The sequence below is a fragment of the Ambystoma mexicanum genome, chromosome 8 (assembly GCF_040938575.1).
Source record: "Ambystoma mexicanum isolate Mex_15411 chromosome 8, UKY_AmexF1_1, whole genome shotgun sequence".
Lineage (NCBI taxonomy): Eukaryota > Metazoa > Chordata > Amphibia > Caudata > Ambystomatidae > Ambystoma > Ambystoma mexicanum.
The window spans coordinates 504,909,655-504,927,403 of NC_090929.1; the positions used below are offsets into that span (position 1 = coordinate 504,909,655).

Consider the following 17,749-nt stretch of genomic DNA (forward strand, 5'->3'; position numbering starts at 1 on the left):
GAAGGAAAACGACTGTACGAGATGAAGATTGTCCAGGCATATGATGCAAGCTCGGTGGAGGGTTAGCAGTTGACAAGGGAGGCATGCACAGGATACATGCACAGAGGCCAATGACATATGGCATGTGATCCCGTGCAGTCAAGGAATAAACATAAACAGTGATAAGCACAATCTGAAACCAGTTATTTTTTAAGCTAAAGAACAAATGTTACATACCTAAAAATACAACATTCTACAAAAAACTTTAAATGGAAAAGAAATCCTGTAGAAAGACTGTAAACAATTATTTTTCAAGCAAGGAACAGGAAGACGACTTCACAGGTTCAACTTCTTATCTGGAAAAACAGGAAATGGCAGTTGGCCTGCTGTGGGCATGCCTATATTTGGGTGGGGGAAGGTGGGAGGGTTGGAGTTAGAACCTTCTGTGTGTGAAGTAATGCCCACACACTGGGGGATTCTAACTTCTACAGCCAGAGAGTTTCTATGATAAAGAACAGTTTTCCAGGCCGGCCCCAGGAAGAGTACAGGACATAAGATTTTCCTCAGAACCTGACCGGTGGAGGGGTGTGATGCGCTAACACCACAACTGGATTGGACCTACACGGGACAGGAGCAGGATTACTAATAGATGAGGAGGAGGAGAGGTGGGAACTCCGGAGGATGGTGGAGGGGGGAATCAGAAAACCTCCTATGGTGCCCTTGAAGAAGGATCAAATTGACTTATGTCAACATCTAGGGCAACCGTTCAAATAAGGACTACCTCTGATCAGAGGAAGAAGCTATAGCTCAAAGGATGGGGAAGTTACATCTGGAATTAATTGCATACAATGTAAGGGAACCAGTATTGGTGTAGCTGAAAGAAGGTCCACCATACAAGCCACATAATATTTGGTATATTAAAAACTGTGCACCAACAGAAGGGGATTTAAGCCAATCCACCGTGAGCCTGTGGCATGGCCTAGGGAGGTGGCGAACCTGAATCCCGTCTTTCCAGAATATTCCTACTTGCCACCTCCATTAATTAATGAGTTGGCACAGGACCTTGGAATTTTAGTTCACATTTGCACTCACTTCTAAGAAACTGCAGATTCAATTATACTAACTATAAGAAATATGAAACCCTTTCCTACCTCCAGTTGCATATTAAATTAGGTTCCTAAAAGCACTTCCACTTACAGTTCTCTCATCTCAACTATACATAAGGACATTCAAAGTTTGGCTCCATTGCTCCCTCACCTCTAACTGCCGGAGAACTAACGAATCAGGAACTGGTCTTGTGGGCTTTACAAAACCTATAATAGTTTCCTTGTAGGCAGAGTGGGCTCAGAAGGGATAGTCTGAGCCAGTTATAATACAATAAGATAGACTGATTGTTGAGCAACCTTCAAATAAAGATATTGACAGCAAGGATAAAGAGATGGACTATGACATGGTTGTAGTAGGTGCTTGCAGTGCACTTTAGTCTGACCTGAACAATGGATCATGTTATATACCAACAGCAAAAGCTGAAAGAGACCATTGTGCAATCTGTCCTTATCAATGCTATAAATATAAAGATAGATTGGAGCAGGCCATAGAGGAGGCATCCTGATGTTGTAAAGTTTGCACAAGAAATCTAATGAAGAGAACAGAAGTGGTTTAGAGCTGGGAAATTTGTAATGGAGAAGGACTGAGATACACAAGTCACTAAAATACCTCATGTGTATTCATACAGTAAAGAAAGTCAGAATATTTGAGTTGAGGTATTGCTAGAATAAGAGGTAATGAGAGAATTACTATTGGAGAAAGGAATCATGAGTAACATAAGTACATGCTTTTTCATAGAAAGATTGGTAAATGAACGGACCTGATTGTCTGCCATAACATAGCAGTATTTAAATGTCCTGGCCTGGGATAGAATAGTGAGAATAATCACAGTGTAAGAAGAAAGACGGAGTTAGAGACAGAAACCGAAATTATGAGTTAGCACTATGCAGGTAAAAGAAATGGGGTAATTCATTACTTCAAACTTCACCAACTTTGTTATCACATTTTTCCATAACTCTTAATAAGTGAAACCTTAGTGGTAATTCAAAGATTATTTTTTATGCATCTGGTAAAAGCTATAATGGGGTTTGAAGTATGGTGTCTGGAAAATCAGATGACCCTAGTGGTCATGACACCTATCAATAATTAAGCAATACTTGGTGGATGGCCACATAGCACACATGTAATGAAAGACACAACACCTTATATGGTTTATGCTCTTGATCCCAGAGTCCAAGGAATTCAGGTTGAGCCAGCAACTCTCCTTCCTCTTCCTCTGCCTTTTCACCAAACGCCCTTTGCAGAGTTTCTTCACTTTGTTTATCTTCATCCGAATCGAGATCGGACAGAGGTGATGGTGTACGCCACTTTTTCTGCAGTAATGAAAACATAAAAAACATATTTATCACATCATTGCTTTACTCTAAATTTCCTTAAAACATCAGGGTTGTAACATATGATTCTAGAATTGATGACACTGCAGGGTTGGTAGCATGAACTACTGTGTCCTTTCCGCAGAATTTAGATGGAAATGACCATTTAGAGGAGATCTACTTTAGTGGAATTTTGTTACCATATTCCTAGTTTAACTAATAATGACTGAAACTTTTGGTTTTAAGGACTCCATCCCTTTAAATCGGGGATGATAATGAGAACCAGGAGGAGAATGGGGGTGTGAACTCAGATCATGAGATGATATCCCAGGTGTTACCAGAAATATTACATTACATTGACCTTTTTGAAAATCAGGCATCTATTTAGAATGCCTGTGTAAAGCAAATACTTCTGCCCTTTCAATACAACTTTTTACCCTCCAAAATAACAATTTTGCACTCCAAAGGTATGCCTAATGCCCTCTAAAAGTGGAAAATGTCATGCCCTCTTAACATTCTAGGCATGTGACTAGAGGTTGGAGGATGCCCAAAATACTATAATTAAGGAATTCAATATTTTGGAGAACAGAATTGCTCCATGAGAAGACATCTGTTTTATGCTAGAGAACAGAATCATAGTGCTTACAAATACATTTGAAATAGTGAATAATAAATTATCTGAACATGAGAATGTATCCTGCAGAGGTTATAGAAGGATTTCATGACTTCCAGAGGGAGTTTACAGGGGTAGCTCATGTCTATTCCTGCAAAGGAGTTTGCTGAAACTGGTGCAGCTTCCCACGGGGAATGTTTTGGAAATTGAAAGAGGACATCAATACCCAGGACAAAATAGTAGAGTGAGCCAATAAATTGTCAGATTACTTTACTATCCACTCAAAAACATATTCTAATGAAAAGTGCTCCTGAAGTCCATGAGATTATCTGGAGAGCTAAAAGGTGGGTGTCAAGTTTTTTGATGATTTCAGCAAGCCTTTTGTGTAAGTCACTTAACATGTCAGGTCAGATGGAGTTACACATGCCTTAGTATTTTAAGAAAACAAAAGAGTTTCTTGCCAGGTTTCAGCAAGAGCTGGGGGGAAGGGTAGGGACAGGTACCAACTGTGATGAATCCAGTGGAGTCATCACGAATTCCCCGACGGTGACCCTCTCCAATGTGGCCAGGGGACTTCAGCCGCTAGCTCATCCTGACCCTGGAGTGGAAATATGAGGGAGGATTCACATGGGAGAGGCCAACTACCAAGGAGACGTTTTGACTCCATTGCAGAAGATGCAGTATTCCCACCTACCCCATGAAAAAGACCTGCTGACATCAAAGACCACAATGGCCTATTGTCAGCTAATAGTTCCTCCTTGAAGGGAAGTGTAAAAAAACTCTTCTCTAAACCTCTGTAGCCAGAACTCCACCTTTGACTCAAACACCCACAACACACATTTGATACCCTTTATTTCAGGTATATCCTTGTGAACAAATCCCTAAGAAAGAACACTTAAGAGTCAACACATACATATCATCTTTTTCTAATGTACCTTTATGTGAGAACCTTAAGAAAAACCACTTAAGAGTTGGCACATGCACAACACCTATTTGTGATATGCCCATATGTGAAATCCTGATGGAAAACCGGACAGTTGAGAATCCAATATCATCTATGGACTCCAACTCCCATAAGCACTCAGGTACTGGGACGAGGAAGAGGAGTAAGGAGTTTGTTCAAAGGAACAGGTACTCAAAGTCTCACATGCAGACTTGTTTTGCAATACCTTCAGTGCGTGGGACATTTAAAGATGGAAAGCGCATTATGAAAGTGAGCTGTGCAGGAGAGGACGGTAAGGCCCAGGGCAGGACTCCTGAACACAGAAAAGGTCGCCGGAACAGAGTACGAGAAGGTGCGTGCAAGCTAAGAGGGTTGTGGGGACAAGAGGAGCTGCAGTGGAGCTCCTGAAGGTCAGACTGCTCAGTGAAGCAGCACTTTTCATTCCAGAATTAAAAGGGAAGCCAGTGAGTCACCACAGAGCCACGTAAGCAGCTGGGAGGACATACGCACAGTTCCACATGGAAAGCGGTTGAAGGAGTCATCCTACAGTGGCGTGAGGAGGAGTACTGTAAATGCAGGAAAAGACCAGTGAGTCTGCCCAAAGTAGCTGGGGGCCCTGGGGCGTCCCAACAAGCATGAAAACACAAATTGTTTGAATGGCACAAAATTGCTTATGTGGGCAAGGCACAAAGTTTACAAAACCAATTACCAATACGAAGGTTTGAATGCAGACAAGACAACATAAGAAGAATGTTTGAATGCTGTCAAGACAAAGTCCAAAGGCAAACCCCACCCAATACAGAGGCGTGAGATGCCAATGTCGGGAGAGAGGTTTGAACAAGCATTGCCAAAGATAGATATACCAAGCACCTCACGGTATATGCTATTGTGATATAACTAAAGAACTGAGAAACATATAAGACGTCCAGGCATTCAAGTACACCACACAATTGAAGTTGTGCACAGATTTATGGCAGCCGAATATACCAGATAATCTGCAACCTTACAAAAGAAGTCCTGGCAGGGGATTATACTAGGTAATACAAAGCAGGTCTAAAGGAACTTTTACTTAAAGGAAAATCTTTACAACAGAACTTTATTTGCTTAAAAAAAGGAACTTTTTGAGACCAAAGTAGGTCTAAAGGAACTGTTACTGAAAGGAACACTGTTGCAATCCTATTTGGAGAAGCTAGGGGGAAGGGAAAGATCATCTGGGTTCAAGGGTCTTTTAGATTGGACAACATTCACATTGGAGTTATTTCTTTATGTTTTTTAACATAAAGACATTTCTTTGCACGCCTTGTTGTTTTGTTTATTGTTTGAGGCCCAGAATAGGACATTTTGGACACATGGACAGATTATTAGTTAAAGACTTCCTGACACTGACAGATCCTTAGTTTTACTTTCTAGGTAGGGAAATTCCTTGTTAGACTAGGGCTGGAAAAGCATTTCCCCAAACTAGTTTTCATTTTATAAATCACTTTGTTAGAAAACATGAACAGCTTGTGGCCGCCTCTCATTGCTGACCCCTCACACAGCACTAGTGGGTCCAGAGCAAAATCAAGGTCAAAGGATTCAATGAGAAAATAAGGAAGAATGTCCTTCATGGTGATTCCATTTTTCTTTGTCTTTGCTCTTCCTGGAAGGCCACTCAAGAACTTCTAAAAGATCTGCTATTTCTTTGTGAGTTTTGGAATGGTGTGTGCAGTGCCATGCCCTCTCTTGTGAAGGCCTCATCCCTAGACAGAGAGCAAAATCATCCACTACACCTGTACCATACTTTTTTCCTCTATACCATGAAGGTTAGACCACAGTATATGTTCTTGTCGATGGAAAGATGAGTATTGTGAAGGAGGGAGAGCAAGGACTAGGAGAACCACAATCCCCATTAAGGACATGTTTCCCTTCTCGTTCTCCTTGGCTACATTGCTGCTAAACAAATTTCCAATAAAGGGAAATTTCTCTGAAAGGTCACTGATGCTTCCTTTGGTCTAATGGAGTATGTGTGAAGTCTTCAAGACACTAGATTTACTCATCTGAACATCATATGAAGAAAACAATCCATCAAATTAAGGTTACCTCAGCTGCTTTTCTGTCTGGGGCAAGACTACCATGGTTGACAAAAAGATGATCTGCCATATGGAATTGTGTTGTTCAAGGTACATTCTAAATGTCCCTAAGGGGTGCATTTTATGCATGGTTCCTCAGCTAAGAAAGCATGAACTGGAAAACTGAAAGGATGGACTCTTGGTTGAGTTTAAAGAGAGAAAGAACTTTTGGGATGAAAGATAGGACTGTACAAGGTAGAACATACCTGTGAAAAACAACAGGTCTCAATACAGGTTTGGTGGTATTCTGGTGGTAGATCCACTGCAATACCACCAAACTGATGTTTTGTTACCAAGTGGTGGAATGGCAGTGTTAGTCCCCATTTATGGAGTCTATAAGAAAGGGCCTTAAATTGCTTCACTCTTCTGTCAGATGTTATATCTACAAAAACTAGCCTCCCAGGACAGCAACATCAGATCACAGGAAGCCATAGATTCAAAGGATTTGTGAATTAGTGACAACAGACCCAAAAGGAGTTGACTGTCTCATGGAAGGGCCATCAAAGTAGTGTTCTATTGCCTTCATTTTTAAATTAATGAAGCCCTCTGTTGAATACAGAAATGCAGCAACAGCAAAAGATAGTATTTACAGAATCAATGAGGGTCCCTCTTTAGAGCAAATGTCATGATAGTCATTATGTTATCCCAAATGGACAAATGAGGGTTCATTTAGTACTGAGCACATTAACATACAGCAAAGCCAATTGCTTTTGGGTTGCTTTCGGGAGGACTCTTTCCTTGCTTCACATATAATAGCCAGATTTTCAAGTGAGTATATACTAGCTTTTCAAGTACCAAGATCTACATTTGTGTGTCAGTATGGAGGAGTGAAGAATGCACCCTTTCTGCTGAGTAAGGAGATCCAGCTCCTCAAGGTGAGCTAGTGGCCTGCCTTCTGAGAGTTTGTGGAGATTAGAATGTCATATCAGCACATGGAGTGAAAAAATTGTTTTAGAAAAACAAAAATGAAAAACAAATAATGATTTAGAAAGACCGCTCGGTGCAGTCTTTCTAAATTGAGCTGAAACGCCCCTGTCACACACAAGTACTTGCAGGGGCTGACAGGTGCGGCAGGGTCCAGATGAGGAGTCACGGCAGTCCGTGGTGAGTCGTGTTGGGGTGTGTGTGTGTGCGTATGTCTGTGTGGTGGGGGAGAAGGGGTAATGTTTGTGATGGGACCAAGGGGGTAAATGTAACAGCGTGTATGTGTGCCTGTGTGTATGTGGTGGGGAATTGTGGGGGAGTACTTGGGGGAGAGAGGCGGGAGTGAGGCAGGAGCTAAGGCAATGGGTGTTCAGGGGGTGAAACCCTCTGACTTCTAAGAAATCCCGCCAGTGCGGGTAAGGGTAGGGGTGGGCAGGGGAACAGCTTGTCTGGAAGTTTAGGGGAGTGAACCCCACAGGAATGTGGTATTTCCGCTTTTTGAGGGCTGCTCAAAATCAGCCGAAATAAATCAGTCTTTTTGGTATGCAGCCTTAAAATGCAGAAATATCACACAGAAACCAAATCTGGCCAGACAGATAGGAACCGCCAGAATAAGAGAGGATTTGACCAATAACAAACTTCTGAAGTGTTTTCTGAATCAATCAGGGGAGTCAGTAAAAAGGCATAGAGTGTCTTGTCCGACCAATCTAGAATGACAGCATCTCTGACATATTTGCTTCCATGCTCAGACAGGACACCTATTTGAGATATTGCATGTTTTGGTGCATGGAAAGAGGAAAAAGCACATCTTAGAATTTACCTTGTAAGTCAGTAGGAACAATAGAAAAACTGGTCTTTTTGATTGATCCTTCTTCCAATTCCAAGTTGATAAAAGCTCGATTCCGGCATGGCTTGGAGCCGACGCTCCTCTAAAGCAGCCCGTGGACGGCCCGCTGCTTTAGCTAAAATTCCGCAGTTCCTGGGACTTATACGACCTACCGACGCCAGCTATGTGGATCGGAACCGATGGAGCACTAGCGGCTGAAAGATGAAAGCTGGGAGAGGGAGCACAATATCCGTACTCGGCTCAGAGAATCCAAGATGGCGGGCGCACGTATGATGGCGGTCGCAGTCACGAGTTGAGGGCGATCAACCCCGTAACACTTGAGCCGGAGGGGACGGCCGGACATCCGGATATCCGGATATCCAGACAAACGGTGACTACTTCCATCGGCCGGCGAGGGCCCTCCCCTGGAACCGGCAGGGAGCCCCGCATACATCGGCCCCGTTTTGTGCACCTTCTCCCCTTTTCTTCCTGGGGCGCCCCGGCCCACGCCGCCTACACACTTCCAGCGGATGGAGATCTACGCGGCTGCGTTAGTGGCCCACCTGGATACTCGGTGGGGCCTACTTTCTGCCTTATGGACACAGATATCGGCCCTAAGATGCGATTCAATTCCTGGAGCGAAGATGAGAAACCCTCCCCCGAACAGTTGGCGGCGGGAGCCTTCAGCGGGAGCCCCCTGAGGGATTTAAGGTAGGCCTAGCTTGCATGCGCTTCTCCCTGAGCGCTTCCTGGGGCGCCCCGGCCCACAGTCCGGCTCCTCCTCACCACTACATCGCTCCCGGCGGCCATTGCCCTGCCTCTAACAACTAGTCCAAGCAACAAAAGACCACCAAGTCTTCGGACATAGCAACTCTGCTGACCGCTTCTGACAAAGCTAAAAAACAAGATTCCGGCACCTCTCTCCCACGGGAATCCCTAGATAACAATGGACCTTTGGCGACCAAAGAGGATATTTGTGAATTCATGGCGGATATTAAATCAGAATTCCGCTTTTGTATGGCAGAACTCACAACTAAACTGGAAAGCACAGACAAAAAGGTCTCCGAGGTTGAACAAAGAGTAGGAGTTGTTGAGGATCATATCCAAGACCATGCCTCCGTGCTAACAGAGGTCCAACGCTCAATCGGACTACTGCAGGACAGGTGCGACATCCTGGAATACAAGCAAGAAGACCTCAAAAATAGGGCCCGGCGCAACAACCTCCGCATTTGGGGGGTTCCCACCTCAATCCCAGACAAGGGGTTAGTTGAATATGTGGGCCTCTTTTTCCAATCTCTTCTCCCCGACTTCGAAGATTCACTGCTCCTCCTGGATCGCACTCACAGGCTGAACCCCCGATGCGGAGTGGAATCGGATGGTCCCCCCCAACGTCATTACTAGGGTGCACTTCTTTACTACGAAGGAAGCCATCTCAGCAATAAGCCGCTCCAAAGACAAAATTACATTTCAAGGGACTTCTCTCCAGATCTTCCAGGACCTTTCTCCGCTAACTGTTCAAAAGAGGCGAGCCGTTCGCCCTTTAACCGCCCTTCTTCAGGCTCAAAAAATCCGCTACAGATGGCTCTTTCCTACAGCTTTGCAATTTTCCTACAAGGGCTCGCTCAGGAAAATTAGCCACCTGGAAGATGCTACCGACATCCTACGTCCAGATGCTTCCAACCCCTAGTCTCTCCCGCCCTACGAAGCAGCGGCTGATTCGATCCTGGTGGCCTCCCCTAATCCCACACAAAACTCTTGGTCGAGGGTTCCCAGATTCCGGAAGCGGAAATAGCCAGATGCGACCCCATGGTGGAGCTTCTACCTCGATTCCAGCTTACAGTCCGGCACCATGATCCGATCTACACCCTCAGGAACACAGATAAGCTTTATTCTTTAAGCAGCAGGCATTATTCCACGGCCCATGCCCGGTTCCAAGGCACAATCCATCTACAAGTCTTTGGAACAACCACTATGATTGCTCATAAAGTTAGCCATGTTGTCTACACACTGTTCGATGGCCCCGTTGGCCAAGGGAGGCATTAGACCCGCAAAAGGTCAGCCACCCTCAGTTTAAACTCAGTCCCCCCATTGGCGGCCCGAGAAAAAACCCCACAGGCAGGTTGGGGAATGGCTATACTCTCTGCAACATGATGGATGATTCCTCTATATCTCCCCCTCTCCCCCAAGACTCGTCAACCTCCCCGGTCCTGGCCCCGGGACATCGAACTTTAAGGTTCGTCTCCCTGAATGTCAAGGGACTAAATTCATCCGCCAAACGCAAGTCTATCCTACAGAAGCTTCAGAACGACGGTGCAGCTGTGGCTATGCTACAAGAAACCCATCTGCTGCCGGCAGACCACAGCCGCCTGCGCTCCCGAGACTTTCCAAAGCAACTTTTCGCGTCTGGGAACTCTAAGAGGGGTGGCACAGCTATCCTATTCGGGAGGGGCCTGAACCCTCAGATTCTGGACTCTATAAGCTGCCCGGAAGGGCGATACATGGCGGTGAAATACCTATTACTAGGACAACTCTACTCTATAATCTCTGTATACGCACCCAACTCAGGCCAGGCGCTGTTCTATGAATCCCTGTGCACAACCCTCTCCCTGTTTTTGGAAGGCCAGATAGTGATCGGAGGGGACTTCAATGGGGTCCCGGACCCTCGAAAGACAAGTCACACCCACCCAGCGCTGGAGACCTCGCCATAGCCCTGGCTCTCTTACAACTATTTAGAACCTTGGGGGTGGTGGACTCATGGAGAGTTCTCCACCCATCCGAAAGAGACTTTTCCTTTTATTCCTATGTCCACCGGACCTTCTCCAGGATAGATCTTCTCCTAGTGTCCCCACAAATCTTTACGTTTACAAACGATGTGACGATTGGCTCCAGAATCCTGTCTGATCATGCTCCGGTGACCCTGGAGATCCGAGTCCAGGAACCAGCTAACCCCCAACAGCGCAGATGGACCCTATATGATCCAATTCTCAACAAGATGCCACTCAGGGACGCAATCGCAACCACGATCTCCAACTCCTTTAAGGAAAACCCCAGTGAGGACACCTCTACCGCCAACACTTGGGACACAATGAAGGCAGTAGTGCGGGGTGAACTGATTGCGCAAGGAACGGCCTATCATAGACACAAGCGTCAAACTTGCCAGAGCCTTGAGGAAGATCTTAAAAAGGCAGAAAGGACCCATAAGGAGAAGGGCTGGACCCCTAAAACCCAGCGGGCCGTCCGGATAGCACAGAAAAAGATTGAGGCCCACTATGCTGAACACATTGCCCACCAAATGGCAAAAGCAAAACAGTTTTATTATGCTAAAAACAACAAAGCAAATAAGCTACTAGTGGCCAAACTCGCCAAAGCGAAGAGTAATACAATTGTGGGACTGCGGGACCAACAAGGCAAGGTCCATTACGCTGACCAGGACAAACTGCGGCTCGCTGCGGCCCACCTAACTCAGGTGATGAACGCTCCAGCGCGGGACACGGAGGAACTTCCCCAGCTAAAAAGTACAGCCCGTGACTCTCTGGAGGCGCAGATCACTGACGAAGAAGTGGACGAGGCAATAAAAGCTCTTAAATCCCGAGCCCCTGGCCCTGATGGCTACACAACCAGGTTCTACAAAATTTTTAAACCCCAGCTATTGGCTCCTTTGGTACAGTTGTTTAACTCGTTCAGGACCACGGGCACTGTGACCCCGTCCATGCAGGAGTCAATTACGGTCTTACTACCTAAACCGGGGGGTGATCCGAAGAACCCTGCATCATATAGACCCATTGCCCTGCTTAATATAGATGCCAGCATTTACTCTAAAATCCTGGCGTCTCGTCTGTCTCGATTCTTGCCGGAGATAATCAGTGTGGATCAGAGTGGCTTCCTCAGACACCGCTCCACAGCCGACAACATTCGCAGAGCCTTGGATCTGGTGGAGCTCGCTTCCCGAGATTCCCGGGAGTTGGTGCTCCTGGCCCTGGACGCGACCAAGGCGTTTGACAAAGTGGATTGGACTTTCATGAGGCATACCCTGGAGGCTTTTGGATGCCCGGAGTTCTGCACCATGACGCTGGCAAATTACAAAGCCCCCAAAACCCTTCTTAGAGTTAACGGCACCCTCTCCTCCCCCATCAACCTAACTTGCGGAACCCGAGGGATGCCCGCTGTCGCCGCTTCTCTTCGCTTTAATTATGGAACTGTTTGCCCAGCGAATCAGGTTGAATCCTGCAGTCGAAGGCTTCCAATCAGGCTCGGCGCACCACAAGCTGGCCCTCTATGCAGACGATGTCCTTCTGACTATCACAAAACCCTGCTCCTCCCTCCCTCAAGCCCTGGCTGAGATAACAAGCTATGGCAGGGTCACAGGCTTCACAGTTAACTACCGGAAATCAGTCACCATGGGAGAGGGCTTGACCCGAGAAGCCGAGAAGTCCTGGTCGACCAAAGAACTTAGCTACTTGGGAGTTCAGATCCCGGCCAGTCCAATCGAAACTTATCGGGCTAACTTTCCCCCATTATTTACGAACTTGGAGGCAGATTTGAGACGCTGGGCAACACAGGAGATATCGCTGATGGGCCGTATTACAGCCTGTAAGATGAACTTACTGCTGAGATTTCTGTATGCATGCTCCACACTACCGGTGCCGGTCCCGGCGCCAGCCCTTCAACGCTTACAGTAGAAAATGCTGCAGTTTATTTGGAGGGGGGAAAAAACCCAGGATCCCTGAATCCACGATGCTGGGCAACGTGAAACTGGGTGGTCTCGGGGTCCCTGACTTGCAGAAATACCAAATGGCGGCTCACCTATCTTGTATCCAATCATGTCAAGTCCTTACCAACCGCCCTAGATGGGTAGACCTCGAACAAGCGCAGCTGCCCCTCCCCCTACGCCTTCTCCCACATGCCCCCCCCTCCGGAACGGCGACAGTGGCGGAATCTCTTGGCATCCACCAAACACACCATTTCAGTGTGGGACAAGGCGTTGAAACAGAAGAAGATCCCGACGGGGCTCAGCCTCCTCTCCCCAGTGTTCATGAACCCGACCTTCTCTCCTGGTCTGTCACCCCAGAATTTCAAGGCCTGGATTGCAGGAGGCCTAGAGACCCTGGGTCAACTTTTTGAAGGGGGCCAACCCTGCACCTTTGAGCGATGCAAAGAACTTTTTGGGATCCAGGAACGAGATATACCCAGCTACGCCACTGGTGCACTCATCCTCAGACGCGCCAGGTGGCTACTCGTCCCCCCACAGCCATCGAATTGTCCCTTAAGGAGCTTCCGCCCGAAGGGAGAATCTCCACTCTGTACAGGCGCCTCCAAATGGACTTTCTAACCTCCAAGACCCGGTATATGGCCCTATGGGAGGCGGACTTGGGCCATCCGATTGAAGACCAACAATGGGTCGACATCTGGTCCCAGGCTCTCACCTCCTCATCATGTATCACAAATAGAGAGTGCGCCTACAAGATCCTCCTCCAGTGGTACTACCCTCCCCTAAGACTCCACCACATGAACTCCACGATCAACCCGCAATGCTGGAGGCAGTGCGGCCGAATAGGCTCCTTCTTCCACATGTGGTGGTCCTGCCCCAAGGCCCAAGCCTTTTGGAAACAATGCCTATCGACGATAGCGGACATCACTCAAGTGCGACTGCCCTTGGCCCCCGAGCATATCCTCCTTGGAGCACCGGTTCCCGGGATCTACCCCAGGTCTGGCCCCAAGGCCAAACTATTGTCACAGTGCCTACTTGCGGGTAGGAACGTGATAGCCCGCACCTGGAAAACGAAGGAATGCCCTCTCATGCCTTTCTGGTGGATGAAGGTCTGGGACATCCTTATCGCCGAGAAGGTGACAGCTGCCGGAGCAGGCACCTTCCATCGCTTTCGCAACATCTGGGGTCCGGTACTGGAGTTTGACCAAAGGTTCCCAGCCCTGACTTTCCAACCCCAACTGGCCAGAAGAACTATTCGGGATGGAGACCCCCTACAGGGAGGTGAAGAAGGAACTTGAGCCCCAGGGGTGGGGTGGGAGGAGCGTCAAATGGGATTACTGTATGCTACATGTCGCAGGTGATTAGGCTCTGTATTGCCATAACCTGCCTGTTTAAAATAAACACGTTTAAAAAAAAAAAAAAGCTCGATTCCATGGAGGTGTGCCTGCGAGCAACAAGATGGAGATGGAACATGTAGTTAGTGAGTCTGGTGTGAGATGAAAGAAATGCAAGCAGGGCAAGAATGAAAAGCTGGGAAAAATAATAGATGTGGAGGGTGACTGCTCCCCATTTGAAAATCCATCCACAAATTCTGAGATTACAGCAAAATGGACAGCCCAAAAACAAGGTTAAAGATGACGAAGGAAGAAACGACAAAGACTGGTGTAAACAGCCAAAACGTTCCTCCAAACAGAAATAGTGGGGGTTCTCAATCGGAACAAATGAAAATGACTGATAAATACAATGCTGAAAGTGTTAAAAGGTTGCCTATAATTGGAAACGATAGAGTTGAGGTAGAACCAGATATAGTAAATACCCCTATTGCCAGCGTGGTACCTGAGTCCAGTACTGAGCAGGTAGATCCATTAGCAGATTGGAGGTTGCAAAATCTGATCTGCACATTTAGAGGGAAAACAAATGGAAATAAAGACTAATATAAAGGGTGCCTCATTGCTGCAATCAGAGAAGTAATGGGGGTGTCAGATGTTTCTTTTAAGAATTTTAGCTGTACAAATATTGCATCTGATTGTATGTATTGCGGGGGATGTAATGTAAGATTTGGGGTTTACTAACCCACATTTACGTGAATGTTTCATTTTATGCAGGGACGCTTTAGAACAGAGGGGGATGTATTCCAAGATGGTTGCCTGAGGGGGAGGAGGTGCTGATCGCGGCTCATCTCCAGGTCCTACACTAAAAGTGCTCGGCAAGTTGTTTTAATCCCTCGCCCACCTCGGGGAAAGTGTAAAGTCTATGCCCTCCCCTCCACTCACGAACGATGGTGTGTGCGATCCAGTAAATCAAAGGTGAACCGAAGACGCTAAAGCCGGCGAATGAGGGACCGGAAAAGGTGTTGGGTGTGGTGCACATGTGGATGCCGACACGGAAGAAAATTGCCAGCGAGGGATGTGGCGAATCTAAGGGAGCTGAAGAGAGGAGATTCGGGCGATGCAACAGAGGAGGAAGAATTCTCCCATCTGACGTATGTGGGCGAGAGTGGCAGCAGGCACGCGACGACTGAGGAAGATCACAGCTGAGTGGCGTACAACAGGCAGCGCCCGCCGATGTAGGGAAAGGTGCACTGGGATAGCGCCCCCCTCTGGGGATATTAACAAGAGTAAACCCTTCTGGGATAACAGTATTCACAACGTGGCAGAGGGTCGCGCTCACTCACAGCTACATATGGATAACTGGCCTAAGTGTTGAGACGATGGTTTGGGAGACAAGCTCCACAATCACCCACAGAACAATGAGCAGTGAGGGTGAGTAGGAGCGGGGACCTGTTTGAATTACAGAAAGACGATGTGCTAGAGATGTGGGTGGAGTGAGGAGGGCCCCGGAAATCAGCATCTCAGCAGGATTGGTGCGCAGTTGGGGGGTATACATGGAGGACAACGGAGGCATTGGGGATTGCTGACACAAAGAAACCTCCTGCCAAACAGGTCCACTACATCAATTGCACAGGGGAAATATCTATATTATATCGTGACCCCTGGTGCGCTGTGGCTGGCTCATAGATTCATGGACTCAGTGATAAGAGGACACATGCTGCCATGGTGTGGAAAAGCCCCAGAGGTCCACATATGCCCCTATGGTGGGGAGACCTCACGAAGTGGATTGTAGCTGAAACCGCGGCATGGGAAACAGCTATTCGTGTGCAAAGATGGATTCCAGCGAGGAACTACACCGCTGGGTGGCCCTGACGGTGCCCTTGCTCCACCCTGAGGCGTATGATACGGAGCGGAGTGGAGAGAGTTGCCCGGATACGGGCCGAACTAGAGAGGAACAGTGAACTAACCGTAGTCTTGGGGGGGGGGGGTTTGGGTTGTTTTCTTGATATGCTTAACCAATCGCCAATGATGTTTTTCTGTACTCTTTGTTTATTTCTTGTTATGAAACCAATAAAAATATATATAAAAAAAAAAGAGGACACATGCTACGAGTGATTGAGAGTATTATTTGGCATTACAGTGGCGAACATAGTCTCGAGTGATGTGAAGTATGAGGGGATGAATAGTCTTCGAACTCAGTGCTACCAGTAACAACCTCCTGGCAAAATCATGGATGTCATGTATGGAAGCAGGCAGCATTGCACTGAACGGGGCTGAGTGGGGTCGGTAGCAACCTGTGACTTAGTCAACCCACTCAGCGAGGATGCCAAGTGGAAAGCGCTTGGGGAACCACATGTCGAATACTAAAGAAAGAGGACAACATAAGGGCACCCCAGCACATCACAAGCTGAACACTTGGGGGGCAAAGGTAATGATCACTAAGTGTTGGCATACAGAGGTGAAGGGTACGTCTACTAAGGCCCAATCTTCACAACTATTGGCATCAGAAACCGAGACTTCAGTGCACAGGGATACGATGGCAATCACTAAAGAGGAATTGATTCACTGTCTAGCAGACCACCAGCAACACAAAAGAAGCTCTGCAAGAATCTTTTCAGGAGCAGATTTACTCTTTAAAAAATAATATAAAAAGCGTGGTGCAGGAAATAAAAGGAGAAATTTCGAAATTAGGAGAGCGAGTGGACGCAAATGAACGAACCTTGCAGGAGTTGGCATAAGATTCTCAGAAAGTTGATGAAGCTTTAGAACAACTTGCACGGATATCGCACAATCTTGAAATTCAGTGTAACGACCTTGAGAACAGATCAAGACGATCGAATATTCGTATTAAGAATGTCCCAGAGGAGATTGTAGACAAAGATCTCAAGCAATCAATTCAAACTTTTTGCGCTGATCTGCTTTTGGAGATTCCCCTGGATGACATTTATTTCGACAGGATCCACAGAGTGGACCAGCTAAGAAAAGAACTGGGAACACGACCACGGGATGTGTTGGCTGCATTTGGATCATATGGACAGAAAGAAGAAATCTTAAGAGCAGCACGTGCAGGAACATCCTTGACTATTAATGGCTCAGAGGTGCAGCTTTTTCAGGATCTGGCATACTCTACGCTACTCAAGAGGAGGTTGATGTGTCCAGTCACCAGCATTTGAAATCAGGAGACGGTTTGATACAGGTGGACCTTCCCTTTTGGCTTGCTATTTTCCTGGAAGGGAAGGCAGTTCCGAGTAACAACGTGCAAAGAAGATATGGATGTGGTGGTGCCAGGGATTGGTGATCGGACTTGGACACTGGATGTTGGAGGCTGGACCACAGAGCAGAGGCCGCAATGGGAGTGGTCCACGGCAAAGCGTGACAATAGGAAAGCTTGTGTTCCGAAAGGCTGGGACAAGTTGAAGGACATGCCGCGCACAGAGGGGTGAAAGTGGGTGGGGGCTTGGTACATTGGTGAGTGATGGTAGGAAGTTAAGACACTGATCTGGGGGGGCAAAGGTAGAGATGGGGGGTCGTGATGCGATCAGGGGTTAGGTCAGGGGACCGGACTGGGATCTCTAGGAGAGGCTTATAGAAACTCTCTGCTGTTGGCTGGCCCCAAGTAGTTTACTGGTACATGGTCGGTGTCTCCCCGTGGTTGTCACTAGGACCCATGAACCAGCCTGGGTCAAAGTGTGCAGTCTGGGAGTTGAGGGGGGGGGGGGGCGATCAGCTGGGCGAGTGATGGAGGTGGGTGAGATAGTATGCGTGCAAAGGGTCGAACCTAGGTTTTCCATGTTAATAGCATGAAAGGTTATGTTAACACCTGGGCATTTCTACAGGGAATACAGACTGGGGGTCAAAGGAGGGGGACGTAATCTAATAGGCCAGAATTTCATGCGT

General features: G+C 47.1%; 1 protein-coding gene across 3 annotated transcripts in view; it reads right to left on the bottom strand.

Moving 5' to 3' along the window:
• CFAP74 (cilia and flagella associated protein 74) overlaps positions 1–17,749 on the bottom strand; it is a 2,332,202-nt gene that overhangs the window by 1,545,506 nt on the left and 768,947 nt on the right. For all 3 annotated transcript variants that reach the window (XM_069610170.1, XM_069610172.1, XM_069610171.1), the window contains exon 13: positions 2,229–2,399. In XM_069610170.1, the coding sequence (XP_069466271.1) occupies positions 2,229–2,399 (171 nt within the window). The remainder of the gene's footprint in view (positions 1–2,228; positions 2,400–17,749) is intronic.